The following is a 16,910-nucleotide window of genomic DNA, read 5'->3' as shown; positions in this document are numbered from 1 at the left end:
GTAAGAAGACAAATGAGAATCTTTTCCTTCACTTAATAATGTATTCTCTGCTCATAATAATGCCCTGGTCTACATTTGTCAGTATTTTATGCAGACATTGTTTTATATGTTCCAGTGGTGTCTGAAATTTATAGCACACTGAGTCTGAGTAATAATTTACTTGGAAATCCCTTCAGGTTTATTCAGTATTCAGTAGAGGATCAGTTGCTTTAACTATATTCATACATTTTGAGCATATAAGAACATTTAGTATAGGAGAACTGTACAGTTAATACACATTTTTTGATTCACTTTTCTTCTCTAAAGGGAGATTTGGGCTTGTACTTTATTTCATAGACAGTTTCAAAGGTAACTGACTGCAAAAAAAATTCATACGGAGTTGCCATTTTTAAGAATGATTTGATACTGACTAGTAGTTCTCTGCCTTTTGTAAATTCCTTCTTCTTATAGTTGCCTCATGATTGTTAAACCAATCTCTTACAAATTTACTAATTTGGAAGTAATAAAACCTTTTGAATATTCTTCCTTTCCTCATTGAAGTTCTTTACCTTTTCTCTTTGAAGTTATTTGCATGTCTCTAGAGGCACTAATTTATGGTAGAAGTTGTTAAGGACTATGTTTGTCCATTAGGAATGATGGTGTAACATCTGCATGGTGTTACTTCTTAGATCTTTGTTGATTAGAAGTGATAACCAGCTACTCTGACTCTGACTCTGAATCAGGGAGTGTTTATCAAGCCTGTGACATCTGTTGTTCTGGGTGCTTTGTTCCTAGCTGCAGGACAGGGAAAAGGCCCTGCCCTCAAAGAAGTTACCCTTTCCTTGTCTAGTTCAGCCAGTGATTGTGTGTTTGTAATATGATTATCTATTAATACATTGTCTTATTTTAATTTTGGTTAATTTTATATATATTTTATATATATTTTATGTTTCTGTACTGTGTTCTAGTTTTCAAAATCCTATGATTGTGCTGGATAATACTTTTAATTTTAAAACTCAAATGGAGTGGTGTTTTAATGGAAACTAATCCATGATTTAGGGTAGATGGATTTATTGTGTATGACCATGTGGATATATGATAAATATGAGTCGATCAGAATCACTAAGGTGGTATTAAACTGCTTATATGTATTGTTTATAATTAGTTGTGTTATTGTCTTTGTTACTTGACTTCCATATTACTTAACTGTTGATATGGTTAATCAGAACATGAGCTTTTTGAGGGTGAATTCTGTGCCCATATCTCTCAAAGGCCTAAATAGGAAGGTTTGCACACAATACTTAAAATAGTTTTTCCGCCGATAAAGATTTCTGATACAGATTCAACATACTATAAAACTGATTTCAGCCGGGTGTGGTAGCTCATGCCTGTAATTCTAGCACTTTGGGAGGCCAAGGCGGGTGGATTGCTTTGAGCTCAGGAGTTCAAGACCAGCCTGGACAACATGGAGAAACCCCATCTGTACAAAAAGTACAAAAAAATGAGCCAGGTGTGGTGGCTCGCGCCTGTGGTCCCAGCTACTCAGGAGGCTGACGCTGGAGGATTGCTTGAGCTGGGAAATGGAGGTTGCAGTGAGCCAAGATTGCGCCACTGCACTCCAGCCTAGGCGTCAGAGCCAAACGCTCTCTGTCTTAAAAAGAACGAATCAATCCTGTGTTCTGCTAAAGAGAGGATATTTACCCTGTGGGGAGATGAAAGTAGTAGTGCCTGTTTCTTGTTATAAATAAATAGAAGTTGTGCCGTCTTTAGTTCTCAGGGTCAAACTTGACTGAATAGAACCTGGAATGAAATCTTGTGGGAACTAATTTTCAGAATGTGAGCCATTTTTATACATTGTTACTTCTTATGTAAACCTACCTGTGTTATAAATGTTGCATCATATAAAGATGGAAGATTCCCCCTTCCAATGGTTTATTTAATCCTCCTTGCTTAGAAGAAGGAATAGGCCAACAGTTGGCAAAGACTGTATAGTCTCTGGAAAAACTGTCTTACTGGAAAATAGAATTGTCTTTAGTATTGAGATAAAAGATGGTTTGGTTTTGGTTTTGGTTTTGTTTGCAATCTAGGTCAACAGATTAAAAGTACTTGTACATATTCATTTTCCTTTTGTTCTTAGAAGACACAGACTGTGAAGTCACTCATCTGAGTGTAAGTCATAGTGTTTTTTGCATACAGACTTTATCACCTTGAACATGTAACTGAACCTCCCGTATCCTTTGTCTCATCTGTAAAATGGAGTAGTAAGAGCCGTGTCTCAAGAGAATTGACTGAGTAGCCCATGTGGCTGTTAGCCCTGTCCATGGAAAGGAATCGTCAGTCTTCCTGTTTCATTATGCTCTCCTACCCTCAGTTACTCAGGAGAATTGACTGAGTAGGCCATGTGGCTGTTAGCCCTGTCCGTGGGAAGGAACTATCAGTCTTCCTGTTTCATTATGCTCTCCTACCCTCAGTTAAGTCATTCCTGCTCCTGCCCTTTACCTGGAACCTTACACTTTAAGGGTTCCACAGTGGACTACGATTGTTTCGGAAGCTGGGTCCTCCGTTGCTCTCCTCTTTCCTCAGTAATATGGCTTATGAGGTTGGTAGCGTGTGAATTTCTTCTGCTATGAAGGCTTCATGAGTAGACTTTAGTTAGCTCTGAATTGTGCCTGTCCCAAATAATCTAATGTATTTTCTAGGGTTCCTTGAAGTTCCTTGGACACTAAGAGAATCAAGATATGGAAATCTTTATTTATACTAAGGTTGAATCTCATTGACTTCCAGAAGGGCTTTCTACGAAAGATCATTAGAGTCTTAGTTGCCTCTATTGCGATGAAATGCTCTAATAATGAAGAGAATTAATATGGTTTTTAAATTATTATAATCAAATAGTCATTGTTGTAAAAACTTAACAAAACTTCTTTGTATTATCATCATATAGGTATCAGCACAAGTGCTGACTTCTTGTAAAAACAAACTCAGATTGGACAGTGAACACTCATAGCAGCAGAGAGCACAGGCTCTTCAGTCAAACCTGTGAGAGTTTGAATCTAGCCCTGCCCTTCACTTATAAACTGTGTTACCCTGCGCATAACCTAGCCTCCCCAAGCCTCTGATAGAAAAGACTTCACAGGGTTGCTGGAAGGGTGCAGTAAATTCATACATGTAAAGCACCTAATCCATTGTCTGGCATGTAATATAATTTTTCTGTGATGACACTCTGGCAGTTATTTCTCCGTTATCATTAGTTGTTGACAAACAGTATTTCCTTCCTAAAGATGAGCCATTTAATAACTTAAAAATTACATTAGACTGGTAGGATTCTTTTTGTTTATTTTTTTGGAGATGGAGTTTTGCTCTTGTTGCCCAGGCTGGAGTGCAATGGCGCAATCCCGGCTCACCACAACGTCCCCCTCCTGGGTTCAAACGATTCTCCTGCCTCAGCCTCCCGAATAGCTGGTATTACAGGCATGTGCCACCACACCCGGCTAATTTTGTATTTTTAGTAGAGATGGGGTTTCTCCATGTTGGTCAGGCTGGTCTTGAACTCCCAAACTCAGGTGATCTGCCTGCCTCAGCCTCTCAAAGTGCTGGGATTACAGGCGTGAGCCACTGCGCCCGGCCAGGATTCTTATTTTTAAGTGTTTATTAAACGTCCCCTGTGTGCCAGGCATTGTGTAGAACTAATGTTTTAGTCAGACTCTTTGATGTTGCAGGGAACAGAGATGGGTTAAAATTTATTTCATTCCAAATTAAAGAATCCACCAAGAAGTTTCCTCCATTGTACACTTGGCTCCTGGAGAACTAGTCATTCATTATCCAGGGTGGTACAAAAGTGGCTGTCGTCATCTAACAGCTTATCAAGGGACCCAGGTACAAGTGTTAGGTTGGCTTTTGTTACTTCTTCATCCCTGTCTTTCTTCTAATTTCTCTCTCTTCTCCCTTATTTCTGTCTGAGTGTTTCTACTTACTACCTTACTCTGTTTCCCTATTAAACGCCACTCTTCCTGCAGTGACACTATTTGTGTGTTTTACTTTCAAACTCTCAGAAAGGGAGATCTGACTCAGGCATAAATACCATTCAGTATAGAAGGTCATTGGACCAAGGAACATTCCTGGACCAGGCAGCTATAGACGGTGGGATGGATTCAGATGTTTAAAGCACCTTGAGCATTAGCTACCACCCTTAGGACTGGGCAGACCCTCTGGCTTCCCAGAAGGGGGCAGTGTGTCAGGTACCTTTTTTGGCCCATCCAGGACCCTGGGCAGTGTGATAGAACAATGAATGAGAGGTAACTTATCCTGAAGGAGCTCACAATGTGGACAAGGAAGCAGATACTTAAACATATACTTAATTTTATGATATAGTTAATATTTACCATGCAGGGAGAGAGCGGCTAACTGCCTTAGAATGGTGGTAGGAAATTCTTCATTGAAGCCATATTGAGATGGCAAAGGATATTCCTGACAGGAAAAAGAAAAGTCTTCTGCAGAGATGGGTGCAAAATATCATAGTATATTTATGAAGTTTTTTTGTGCTATGAGAAGAGGGCCGTCGTTGGTATTTAAGGGGCTCCAGGAAGAAGGTCTAATTTATGGTACTGATGAAGATGATTAGATACAGAACTAGGAGAAAAAGTCCTCATAGAAGAGTAGAGGAGAGACCTACAAGAGAGTTAGCACAATCAACAGTGGCTGACACCACATTATAAAGGGAGGACTGACTACAGTTTCCCTGAGAAGGGACCCTGAAGCATCTTGAGTTTTAGCTGGTGAGTTTTGTAGGTCTAGGAAGAGTCTAGGACTAGAAACCTAACCTCAGGGAGTAAGCGTTCTTGAAGTTCTATGTCAGTCACAAATTCATTCTTAGGAATGTCTAGAAGCCAAAACCAAGAAACTTCATGTTTCCTAAATAAACAGGAAATGAAGATAAAGCTTGATCTGTAACAGTTCTTAAGTTTCTCATATTTTTCTAACCACAATTTTGTTTATTTTTAAGTCTTCAAAGTAGTTTCTCAAAACACATTGTTTTACTAAAAAATCTGTTATTTTTTTTAAGGTCAGAAGTATATACGCTATTATTTAAAATAGATATGTTTCTTGGTAATGTGTGGCAAAAATAACTCCCTGAAACATGCATGTTTAACCAACATGAATTGGAGATGGCTCTCATCTCCCAGTGACTTTACAGCTATCTGTTTAGATTAGCTTTGGTTAAAAAAAGCTTTTTTTTTCCTGCTATGGCTGTGATATATTAATTGGATGACAAATCACTGCTATATACATCCATACATACACATACACACTCATCTGGTAAAAATAACCCTATATATGCCTGGTTTAATGGAAGATTATATGTTAGGATTATAACAAAAACAATACAAGTATGTAAAAAAAAAATTTCAGAGTTTGGTTCCATTTCAGAGAGAAATTAAATAGAGTAGATATGATTTATTCCTGACAAATATAATAGGATTTACTGTATATTTCATTGATTCAAAGATCCCAGTGGTTGTAAGTTGTACCATTATTCTATATACCATGAAGGAAAAAAAAAAACCTGCCAGTTAAATTACAGTAACATTTGATTGCAAGAGGCATTCAGATTTCAGATATTAAAATGTGAAAAAATACAAATTTTAGAATTAATGACATATTATTACAAAGAGACTAGGAAAAACACTTTGGTTTATATTTGCAGATTAACTTAGGAACAGTGAAAATTGTTCTGAATAACATCTAAATTGTAAATTTAGTCTTAATTAAATACAGAATTATTAAAAAAGTTAATAAGAATAGTCATTAAAATTTAAAACTAGGAAGGCTGTAGGACTGCCAGAGTTAATAGGTGATCATTCACTTAATATATGTTCATACCTATTATGAGCCAGACATGTTTAGATGTTAGGTGTATAGATGGATATAACACGTGGTCCCCTCACTCATGGAGCTTACAGTTCATAAGAGAGGAACATTTTGCAAACTGCATTAACCATGTTAAAGGAAAAATACCTCATGGAGCTTACAGTTCATAAGAGAGGAACATTTTGCAAACTGCATTAACCATGTTAAAGGAAAAATACAAGTGCTGTGAAAGAATGGAACTGGGAGTTCTTAATTGAAATTGGGAAAGTCTGAGGAGTTGAGGAAAATCTAGAGAGTGGGTAGAAATTAGGTAAAAAGGAAGCAGAAAAGGAAGCAGCCTGTCCAGAAGCCCTGAGTAGGAAAGATTGTGGGGTTATTGAGGCAGTGAAGAAGCGGGGGGGGGGGGGGGGGGGGGGGGGCGGGCAGGTCTGGTGACAGGAATTGAGGTGAGACCACATGGTGCAGGGCTACTTAGGTTGGGCTGAACATTTTGGATTTTACTCTAAGCCCGGGGGAAGCCACTAGAGGATTTTAATGGAGGAGGTAACCCTGGCTGCACTGTGAAATCTGGGTAAGATTCAAAGTTAAAGAAGCCTTGTTAGGAGCCTGTTGCTAATTCAGACCAGGTAAGAGCAGCTTGACCTGGGTGGAAGTGAGAATGGAAGACATGTTTTTTAGAAGATTATTTGCCCATATTATCAAAAATCTTCATTTGTGTACATTTTTTACCCAGCATTTCCATTTCTGGGTGTTTATTCTAAAGAAATAATTTAGGCCAAACGTGGTGTAATCCCAGCACTTTGGGAGGCTGAGGTGGGTGGATCACCTGATCTCAGGAGTTCGAGACCAGCCTGACCAACATGGTGAAACCCCCGTCTCTACTAAGAACACAAAATTAGCCGGACGTGGTGGCGCATGCCTGTAATACCAGCTACTTGGAAGGCTGAGGCAGGAGAATCACTTGAACCTGGGAGGAGTAGGTTGCAGTGAGCCAGTTGCGCCATTGCACTCCAGTCTGGGCAACAAGAGCTAAACTCCATCTCAAAATAATAATAATCTCATAGCCCTTAAACATAAATAAGGTAAAACAAAATTTAAAAAAGAATCTCAGATGTTTGTAAAAGTTCAGCTACTAGAATGCTTATCCCTATTATTTATAATAAAAGAAATTGGTCTAAAAGGTTATAGTATTTTCAAACAAATGGAAAGGAAGGAGAGAAATTAGACTTTAAGGAGGCCACGCTATCCAGGAAGATTTGTTTAGACAAGGAACGTCCTTTGTGTGTTTGACTGGGGGCCAGGAACAGAAACTGAAAATCCGTAACAGAGAAGAGATACTCCTGAAACAGATTTGTGGGAAGAGAGATAGCTAGGACCAGAGGAAAGACAATCGAGCACCTTGGTCCAGGAGCGCAGGAGTTTCTGGTATAAAAATGCACTGCAGTTCCACTATGAGGCTTATTTTTTGGGAACTAGCCTAGGAACCAAACCACCTCTTGCAACATTGTTACTGGAGGGGGAAAGTGCTTTTAATACTAAAGACTTGAAAGTGAATTTTTGGTATGCAGTCACCACATAAATTCAGTTGCCTACAAAGCTGAGCCTCCTGGAATAAGTACCAACTGAGCAGGATGGATTTTTTGGAAGACACTTTATCCCCTGTGTTCCTCACCCCACCTTCCTTTCTCTCCCTTCCTCTCCCTCCTTTTCCTCCTCCTCCTCCTTTCTTCTCTGCTTTCTTCCCTTCTCTCCATACCCCCTTCCTCTTTCCTTCTTCTCCTCCCTCCCTCTCTTACATTCTTCCACACATCCCCTAACATTTATATTTTATAATCAGCATAAAAAGCAGCCAAGCACGTATAAGTAAATGAGATAATCCTCCTTTTTTCATACTTTTTGAAAATCTCATATTGCTTCTATATAACAGTATTTGTGTGTGTGTGTGTGTGTGTGTGTGTGTGTGTGTGTGTGTGTGTCTGTAAGGAAATATTTTACTCTGTGGTCCTAATGCCCATTTGCAAGTTTCAAACCAAATGTTATGTATTCTTTGTATTTCTAAAAATATCTAGGCCAGTCGCCGATACAGAGGTGTTTAATATTTTGGCTTCTACTTTCCTCACAGTCTTGATGCTTCAGTGAGACCAGTTAACTGTTTCCTTTCTAGTGAATATTTATTTTTAAGTAGTTTCTTCTTCTTTTTTTTCTTTGGCTGATTCTCTGAAGATTGTACTTCATAGTTGTGATTAGCTGGAAAATTCCTAGAGGAGTTTGAATTTGTCTTTTTAGTAAACTTGAGGTTCTTGTCTTGGGTATTTCCTTGAGTATTTCCTTTTCATATCAGTGTAGAAAAACTGTTGTCTAGCTTTATAAACTTTTCAAAATAGTTACTGAAATTAGCTTAGTATTTGTAAAGTTGTTACTAATCCCAAGGTGCAGTTGCTTTAACTGCATGCTTATGAATCAGGTTTTCAAATCTGTGCATATCGTGTATGCGTGTATGCTCATGGGGATGTGGGTATATTTTAAAATTAGTGATTTTCGTGAGCTTGATGCTTTGCCTATTAGGCTTCGTAGAGTTAATTCTCAAACGGTTCTTAGTTTAGAGATTGTTTTATTCTGGTAAATCCACACCATTTAATGGAGTAAAGATCAAATGTTTGTACTGATAATTTTTATTCTTTTTAGAGTACCCCAAGTGCTTGTCAGAAATCACTGTTCTCTGAAAATAAAAATTTAATCATGTAGGCTATGAAAAATTGTTTTGGGATCATAGATGATGTAGTTAAGTTTCACTTCACTTATTAAATATTTATTGAGCTTATTTCAGATAAATGAGCATATCCACCAGATTCTATCTGTATTGACTTAATGTATTGGAAATCCTGGGATAAAAGCGTAATTTAATACACCCTTCTAAATATTTGTTATATACTTGGGTGGTAGAATTGAAAACAATGCAGTCTTAGTGAATATATTTGTTAATACGGTGCTTAATGTCTTGGGATTCATTTTTTTAACTACAGTGGAACAAAGGTCTGCATGATATATGTCAGTAGTATATAATTCAGAATCATTTCAACCTTTAAGTCATTTGGGGTTTTTAGCAGTTAGCTTTTTTATTACATGTCCATTGGAAGTATAAAATAGAACCATTTGTTCTTGGAAATTATCTTTCATATATAAATTTCTCCTTTTCTTTGTTTCTCCATCCATTTTAGTCGTGAGATGGAGAATAAAGAAACTCTCAAAGGGTTGCACAAGATGGACGATCGTCCAGAGGAACGAATGATCAGGGAGAAACTGAAGGCAACCTGTATGCCAGCGTGGAAGCACGAATGGTTGGAAAGGAGAAATAGGCGAGGGCCTGTGGTAAGTGGCTATGGGTTACCAGCTGTAAGGAAGAAAGCATAGGAGGAAATGGAAAAGTAAGCATAAATAGATCCTCTCGTAAGCTTTTCTTCTTCATTTTAAATGTAGTAGTTTTAATTACTTGATATTGCGGTCATTTGGAAGAAACCGTAATTAAAACTACGCTCATTAAACAACTTAAACTGTTCTGGGAACTTAACTGTTGTGTTTGGTGGAGAGGTAAATGCTTAAACCAAGACTACCCTCTCATGTCAGTATCTAAAATCCTTTCATTGGAGTTTTATACTGTACTTTCTAAATTTTAAAAAGAATTTTTCCAGTTTGTTTTAGATGTTTTATCTCTAAGACAGGATCCAAGGATCTTAATTTCAGAAATCTTCTAGGAAAGAAAATATTTAATTGCAGTAATTCATAAGTGTAATGATTGGGTTTTTACATGTATGCGTAAGATGTGCATTTCTCCAACTTTGTTACAATGTCAGCATGTTACCCTCATTTGACTTGAAAAAAAAAAAAGTTTAATAGACCCATGGAGATTAAGATAAATTAAAAATGTATGGGGTTTGATGAAAGAAAATCTAGAGTCCTAGATTTTAAAAAGCAGGGCCATCCTTTGCTATAGGTATAAGAATATATATATTCTTACAAGAATACCATCATGAAATGTGTGTCTTCATTCTTACAAAGGAAGAAGTATTACAGTATCCTAGCACTTACCTGTATCAGCAAGTTTGTGTTTATTTTGTTCTTTTAAAACAGATACGGCAACTTAAAATTTATCTAAACTTTGACAAGGGTCTAAAGTACACCCCTGCCAAATGATTGTCTGCCCTGCATTCATCCCATATGCCTATTTAAGTTTAGATTTAAATTAATTAGATGTAAATAAAAGTAAAAATGTAGTTCCTCAGTCTCACCAACCACATTTCAAATGCTTAGTAACCACATGTGGCCAACGGCTACCCTTTGGGCAGTGCAGTTTTAGCACATTTCCATTGCCTCAGAAAGCTCTCTTAGATGTGTAGTACTGACTCGTGTCTGACTTAACTTCATAATCCCTGTGGCTTTCGATATCCTCATTACTGAGCTGCAGTCTGTCAGGAATATTTTCCCCGCTGGTTCTAATTCTAACCCATGAAATTCTACAGAATAAATCTAATTGTTCCTTTCCATACCAGCACTTTAAGTTACTATGGGCCCATGAGTCTTTGTCTTTACAGCTAAGTTTCTACATTTCTTCCATTTATTACTCATGTGAGGTGGTGTGGTGGAAACCCCTCACCATTTTAGCTATTTGTGCCAGAAGATGAATATGAAGAAATTAAGGATTTATCTTAGAGAAGAGAAAGTGCTGTTGAAACATCTTGTAGAAGGTTGGCATTAAAAGGGCGTATTACTACTCAGTTAATATAAAGAACTTTTAAACAAACAGAGCCATCTGAAGTTTGAATGTGCTGCTTTCTGAGCTCCTTTAGATGGAGGCGTTCAAACAGAGCCTAAATCTTTTGAGAATACCGTAGGGCATAAATCACAACTTTTAAAAACGAGCCAGCCGTTTGTTTTTTATTACGTATGAACTAAGAATATCCATTTCTCTAAGACAGAATTTTAGTGTTCACTTTCTAGCAAATACGTACCTTGTCTGTATGTAAGATATGTATGAAGAGGGAGGAGATGTGTGGAATAAGATGCATAGCACAGTCCTTAAGCTTAATTATGCCACTCTACATTTTATGGTTTACAGATTTCATATTATCCTTAAGAAGTTTACTGTTTACTTGGGAGGTCTGATTCTGTTTTTATACTTTAAGTAAGTTGTGTCAAATCATTCTTGAAACATAAAGTGTAAATATCTCCAAATGGGAAAATTAGACTTATATGTAATAAATAGAGTAGTACATGAAATATCACAAAGCAACTTGTGACTAGGTGCCAAATGTGTGGGATGGGCAGAAGAGCAATAGGGACTTAGGAAAGAGAAAGAATGTCATGCTGGTAGACTTCAGGGAAGTTTCATAAAAGGAAGAATTTTAACTGAGTCTAAAAAAATGGGTAAATTTTCCTCTTGTGAAGGTGTACTCCTGGGGTGCTGCAGGCTGGAGATGAGTATTAAATTAGGAGGAGAGTGAGTGGAAAGCACAGGAGGAGGAAGGGTCAGGCAAGTTTGGTGAACACAGCAACTGGCTGTAGAACAGGAGCAGTGGGAGAAAGTCCAGAAAGGTCTGCAGTTGTACAAGGCTGTGGAGTTTGGCCTTTGGTCATGGCTAGATTAGGTCTGAAAGCCTTAATTTAAAAAAAAAAAAAAAAAAAAAAAAAAAAAAAAAAAAGGCAGGTCTTCTAAACTGCATTTCTGCCTGAGAAATTGATCTTTAAAATTCTAACCTCTTTTGGTTTTCTGAGATATATGTCTAACCTATTGTTGTAATATAACGTAAAAAACCACACACACACAAAAGCAGGGCAAAATGATTGCATAGTCATCAAACTATTTGAAATTATGTCCAGTGTTGTTTCAAGGTTCTACATTTTGTCGAAACAAATAAAAACATACCGAGGTCTTTGATCTAGTAGTTGAATGAGTTGACTATAGAAGTTATGAGTGCTTATTTTTCACATTTGTTTAATAACCTTTGATTGTTACTTTTGAGTGTTAAATGAGTTAGGGTATATAATAACAAATAATACCATTTCTGCAGTTTTGTATGCATTACAAAATTGTAAGGGAAGAGGTTGCATTTTAACTAGTGTTAAATCCTAAATGACTGAAATTTGTGTAGGTAAAAATAGTCTTTTACATTAATAGCTTAAAGTAATAATAAAAGTTGATATGTTGTCTGGTATACTGGTATATTTCATAACAAAAGCTCATTAAGTTTATTTCCTAGTCTATGATATTTACATTTACTTACCTTTTATATTTTTAAGTAATCAAAATACTGGAATACTTTGATTCAGGTGGTAAAACCAATCCCAGTTAAAGGAGATGGATCTGAAATGAATCACTTGGCAGCTGAGTCTCCAGGAGAGGCCCAGGCGAGTATGGCTTCACCAGCTTCCAAAGGCCGACGCAGTCCTTCTCCTGGCAACTCCCCATCAGGTCGCACAGTGAAATCAGAATCTCCAGGAGTAAGGAGAAAAAGAGTTTCCCCAGTGCCTGTAAGTTAATGTTACAACGGATATGTTAGTTTTTATAATTTTTAGATTCATTTATAACAGAGAAAAGACTGGCCAGCCATCTGTTAGAACATCAGTTTTTAAAATATGATCTGCAGACCCCTGAGGATGGAGGGAGGGAGGCAGTTCCTGAGACCCTTTCTGGGGTCTATTAGGTCAAAACTAATTTTGTGATAAAACTGTGATGTTTGCCTCTTTCCCTGCATTGATATTTGCAGTGGTGGGTAAAACTATTGGTGCCTTTTCCCAATTTAAGGCTACAGCTGTAGAAACTATATTCATTATTGCTATGTATCAGCCATTAAAGAAAAAAAAAAATGGCAATTACACTTGATAATGCCTTTGACAAGGAAATAGAAATTAATTTTATTAAATCTTGACTCTTAGTAAATACATGCTTTTGTAGTATTGTGTGTGATGAAATGGGATGCATGCATAAAGCACTTCTACATACCAAAATACAATAGTTTCTCAAGGAGAAGTATTTGTGCGGTTGTTAGAGTTGCAAGCCGAACTAGTTCTTTCATGGAACATTAAATGAGTGACCAAAAAACTATGATTATTTAGATTTGGGTATTTGGAAGATATTTTTCTTAAGATGAATTAGACTGTCACTTCAAGAAAAGCAACTTAAGGCCAGGAGCGGTGGCTATAATCCTACCTCTTTGGGAGACTGAGGTGGGTGGATCACCTGAGGTCAGGAGTTCAAGAGCAGCCTGGCCAACATGGTGAAACCTCATCTCTACTGAAAATACAAAAATTAGCCAGGCATGGTGACAGATGCCTGTAATCCCAGCTACTCGGGGGGCTGAGGCAGGAGAATCACTTGAACCCAGGAGGCAGAGGTTGCAGTGAGCCTAGATTGCACCATTGCATTCCAGCCTGGGCGACAACAGTGAAACTCCATCTCAAAAAAAAAAAGAAAAACAACTTAAATATTTTTTCACCAGTGTTAAAAGATGAGATGTCAAAACAAAAATTAGAATTTTAGAAAGCTGCTATCCACCACTATGAGCTTGACAGCTTCCCAGTGCTTAGACTTTTCTGATAAGATTGGTGATAGCAAATGTGATTCTTTTCATGCTATATAATGAAATATGTGAACATTTGGAAGATCTGCTTAACTTAACCAATATTTTCCACATGATCAGTGTATTATAACAACAAAATCATTCATAGGTAAAAGATACATTCAAAATGTAAAATAACACCATTTGGATTTTTAATGTGCCAGTAGGAAAAGTTTGTTGATGTGGTTTCAGATTCCACATTACAACTGCCTTTAAGAAACTGTGTTTTGAGCTTTGGTATAGTACCAAAGAATATTCATCATTATTTGAACAGGCGGCCAAGTGCAGTTGCTCACACCTATAATCCTATCACTTTGGGAGGCCACGGTGGGCGGATCACTTGAGGTCAGGAATTCAAGACCAGCCTGGCCAACATGGTGAAACCCCGTCTCTACTAAAAATACAAAAATTAGCCAGGCATGGTGGCAGGCACCTGTAATCTCAGCTACTTAGAGGCTGAGGCAGAGAGAATTGCTTGAACCCGGGAGGCAGACGTTGCATTGAGCCGAGATCACACCACTGCTCTTCAGCCTGGGCGACAGAGTGAGACTCCAAAAAAAAAAAAAAAAAAACAGCTATTAAAATACTCCTTCCTTTTACATCTGCGTATCTGTGTGAGGCCAAATTTCCTTTCATATACTTTAATCAATACATCATATCACAGCAGATTGAATGCAGAAGCAGCTATGAAAATCTTAGCTGTCTTCTATATTAAGCTAAACATCAAAGAAATTTGCAAAAAGATAGGTGGTAAATTCATGTGAGAGAGAGACTTCTAGTGGTGGAAATGCATGTTAAGACTCCTGTCTCCACTAAAAAATACAAAACAGTTAGCCGGGCATGGTGGCGGCCGCCTGTAGTCCCAGCTACTTCAGAGGCTGAGGCAGGAGAATGGCATGAACCTAGGAGGTGGAGCTTGCAGTGAGCTGAGATGGCGCCACTGTACCCCAGCCTGGGTGACAGAGTGAGACTTCGTCTCAAAATAAAATAAAATAAAAAAGACTCACTTTCTAACTTTGAAGAACAAATGATTGATTGGAAAAATGGTTGAGATAGTGACCACAAGAGGAATTTGGGTTTTTGTTAAGATCTGGAGTTATTAAGGTACATCAGTTCATTAAAAAATACATTTAAAGCAAAAACATTTTATAGTAAAACCTGATGCCCAACAGTGGTTGTTGGCTATATGTTAAAACACCTTTAAATTAGTTATTAATTTTTTTTAACTTAAAACTAATCAGTTATTATCTCATGAATCTGCAGATTGGGCAGGGCTCAGCAGGCTCAGCTTCTTCACTCATGCCTGTTGCTTCAGCTGGGATACTCGAACACTTGGGGGGCTGTTGGCATCTCTTCATCCTAGCATGAAGACTTTTAAAATCTCGGTCATCCCCATAAATGTTGATAAATATCTGGCTGAGAGAGACAACTATGTGGTAATTTTATAAATTATTCTATAAACATTTGAGTTCTTTGAAACATCTAATATGAACCAAAACAAAAAGCATAAAAAGTATATATCATAAGCAGGCAGAATGCTGTGTCTAGTAGTAAAAATTAAACATCCAGCTTTCTGGGATCTGTTGAAGGCTTTATTAATCTTCTTTAACTGGAAATTTACAAACGCTGCCGTGGAATGCCTCCCAACATACACTCTGCAGACTCTTAATAAAAACAAATTTGTGGAAGCTGACAAAAACTCTCCTATGGTGAGGGTAATATATAACACTCTCACTGTACTAATTTTCCTAGGACTTGGTCTTTACATCAATGTCCAGTGGAAATTCCAGTTTTTTTGGATACCTAATTAAATAATTAAGGGTAATAAATGTTCAAGTGATTCTCCTGCCTCAGCCTCCCGAGTAGCTGGGATTACAGGCGTGTGCCATCACACCCGGCTGATTTTTTGTATTTTTAGTAGAAACGGGTTTCACTGTGTTAGCCAGGATGATCTGAATCTCCTGATCTGCCCGCCTCGGCCTCCCAAAGTGCTGAGATTACAGGCATGAGCCACCACGCCCGGCTGGATAATAGTTTCTTAATTAAGAAATGAGAAACATACCTAATGAAAAAAAAATGTTGTGAAGTTTCAGAGTGGCAGAATCACACCACCCCGAAGAGCCCCTTCACCAGATGGCTTCTCACCATATAGCCCTGAGGAAACAAATCGCCGTGTTAACAAAGTGATGCGGGCCAGACTGTACTTATTGCAGCAGATAGGGCCCAACTCTTTCCTGATTGGAGGAGACAGCCCAGACAATAAATACCGGGTGTTTATTGGGCCTCAGGTAGGATTTGTCACCATTTTATTTTATTAGTAGTAGTATATGGTACTACCTCAAATTTATATACTATAATGTTCTTAAGTTTGGATCACTTAATTCCCTTTAGTAGACAAAAGTAAACTTAAAATGTATTTTAGGCTAATATTTTTCTTTAATGTATTTATGAGGTTTTTACTATCTTAATATACCATAGAATAGAAATTTGATCTATTTAATAAATTAAATGGAAATGAGAGATTAAATCATGGAAATAGTTGTAGATTTTTCTTATATACAAAGATAATGAAGAATATGAATTAATAGAAACTTTAGTATAAAAATTTGGAAATATTGTAAAGTGATGAATTTAGAAGTTCTAATGAACCACGGATGTATTAACCTATAGGTTTTCTTTTTAACTCTTCAGAACTGCAGCTGTGGACGTGGAACATTCTGTATTCATCTGCTGTTTGTAATGCTCCGGGTGTTTCAACTAGAACCTTCAGACCCAATGTTATGGAGAAAAACTTTAAAGAATTTTGAGGTAGTTTTTAATAAATGCTTAGAGTAAAATTGTCAGCATATTCTTATGATATATTCTTAAAGTTTCTCCTTCTTTAAGTTTAGGCAGTGACCTTTTGAAAGGTGTGAAGGTATGTAAGAATTAGTTGATGCTTATAAATAGTTCTCATGAGATATTTACTAAACTTTTTCTTCTAGCTTGAAAAAAACAACACTGACCTGCCGTATGAATGTTGTCCTTAGTAAACTATAATGTGTTTTTATTTTTGAAGCTCTTAAATCAACTTTAGGAAAAACATGCAAATAAAAGATAAATAGCTCAGTCTCTAGAACTCTTCATATGTATAATTATGGCACAAATATCACTGTTACTGTCTCTTTCCAATGTTAGGTTGAGAGTTTGTTCCAGAAATATCACAGTAGGCGTAGCTCAAGGATCAAAGCTCCATCTCGTAACACCATCCAGAAGTTTGTTTCACGCATGTCAAATTCTCATACATTGTCATCATCTAGTACTTCTACATCTAGTTCAGAAAACAGGTTAGTACTTTTTAAGGATTTCAAAGCATTAATCCAGTGTTACTTTTAATTTTAGGGGTAATTTTTTATATCTACTTGTTAAGTTGCTCTAAAATGATTTAATTATTGAATCTTGGCTTTCAAGTTA

At 37.2% G+C, this 16,910-nt stretch overlaps 1 protein-coding gene, 1 long non-coding RNA gene and 1 other non-coding gene across 3 annotated transcripts in view; 2 read left to right on the top strand and 1 right to left on the bottom strand.

Annotated features, from left to right (window-relative positions):
- LOC126957159 (uncharacterized) overlaps positions 1–12,215 on the bottom strand; it is a 32,740-nt gene extending 20,525 nt beyond the window's left edge. The window contains exon 1 of the long non-coding RNA XR_007726675.1: positions 12,123–12,215. This is a non-coding gene — a long non-coding RNA (uncharacterized LOC126957159). The remainder of the gene's footprint in view (positions 1–12,122) is intronic.
- MAP3K1 (mitogen-activated protein kinase kinase kinase 1) overlaps positions 1–16,910 on the top strand; it is a 77,278-nt gene that overhangs the window by 31,929 nt on the left and 28,439 nt on the right. Inside the window, exons 2-6 of the mRNA XM_050794656.1 lie at positions 9,063–9,213; positions 12,169–12,369; positions 15,545–15,745; positions 16,149–16,265; positions 16,635–16,783. Of these exons, the coding sequence (XP_050650613.1) occupies positions 9,063–9,213; positions 12,169–12,369; positions 15,545–15,745; positions 16,149–16,265; positions 16,635–16,783 (819 nt within the window). The remainder of the gene's footprint in view (positions 1–9,062; positions 9,214–12,168; positions 12,370–15,544; positions 15,746–16,148; positions 16,266–16,634; positions 16,784–16,910) is intronic.
- On the top strand, positions 9,607–9,715 carry LOC126957817 (small nucleolar RNA U13). The gene has a single exon (XR_007726975.1). It is a non-coding gene; the product is annotated as a small nucleolar RNA U13 (small nucleolar RNA).

The sequence above is a fragment of the Macaca thibetana genome, chromosome 6 (genome assembly GCF_024542745.1).
Source record: "Macaca thibetana thibetana isolate TM-01 chromosome 6, ASM2454274v1, whole genome shotgun sequence".
NCBI lineage: Eukaryota > Metazoa > Chordata > Mammalia > Primates > Cercopithecidae > Macaca > Macaca thibetana.
The sequence above is the reverse complement of the archived record's forward strand: the minus strand, read 5'-3'. Positions and strand labels throughout refer to the sequence as shown.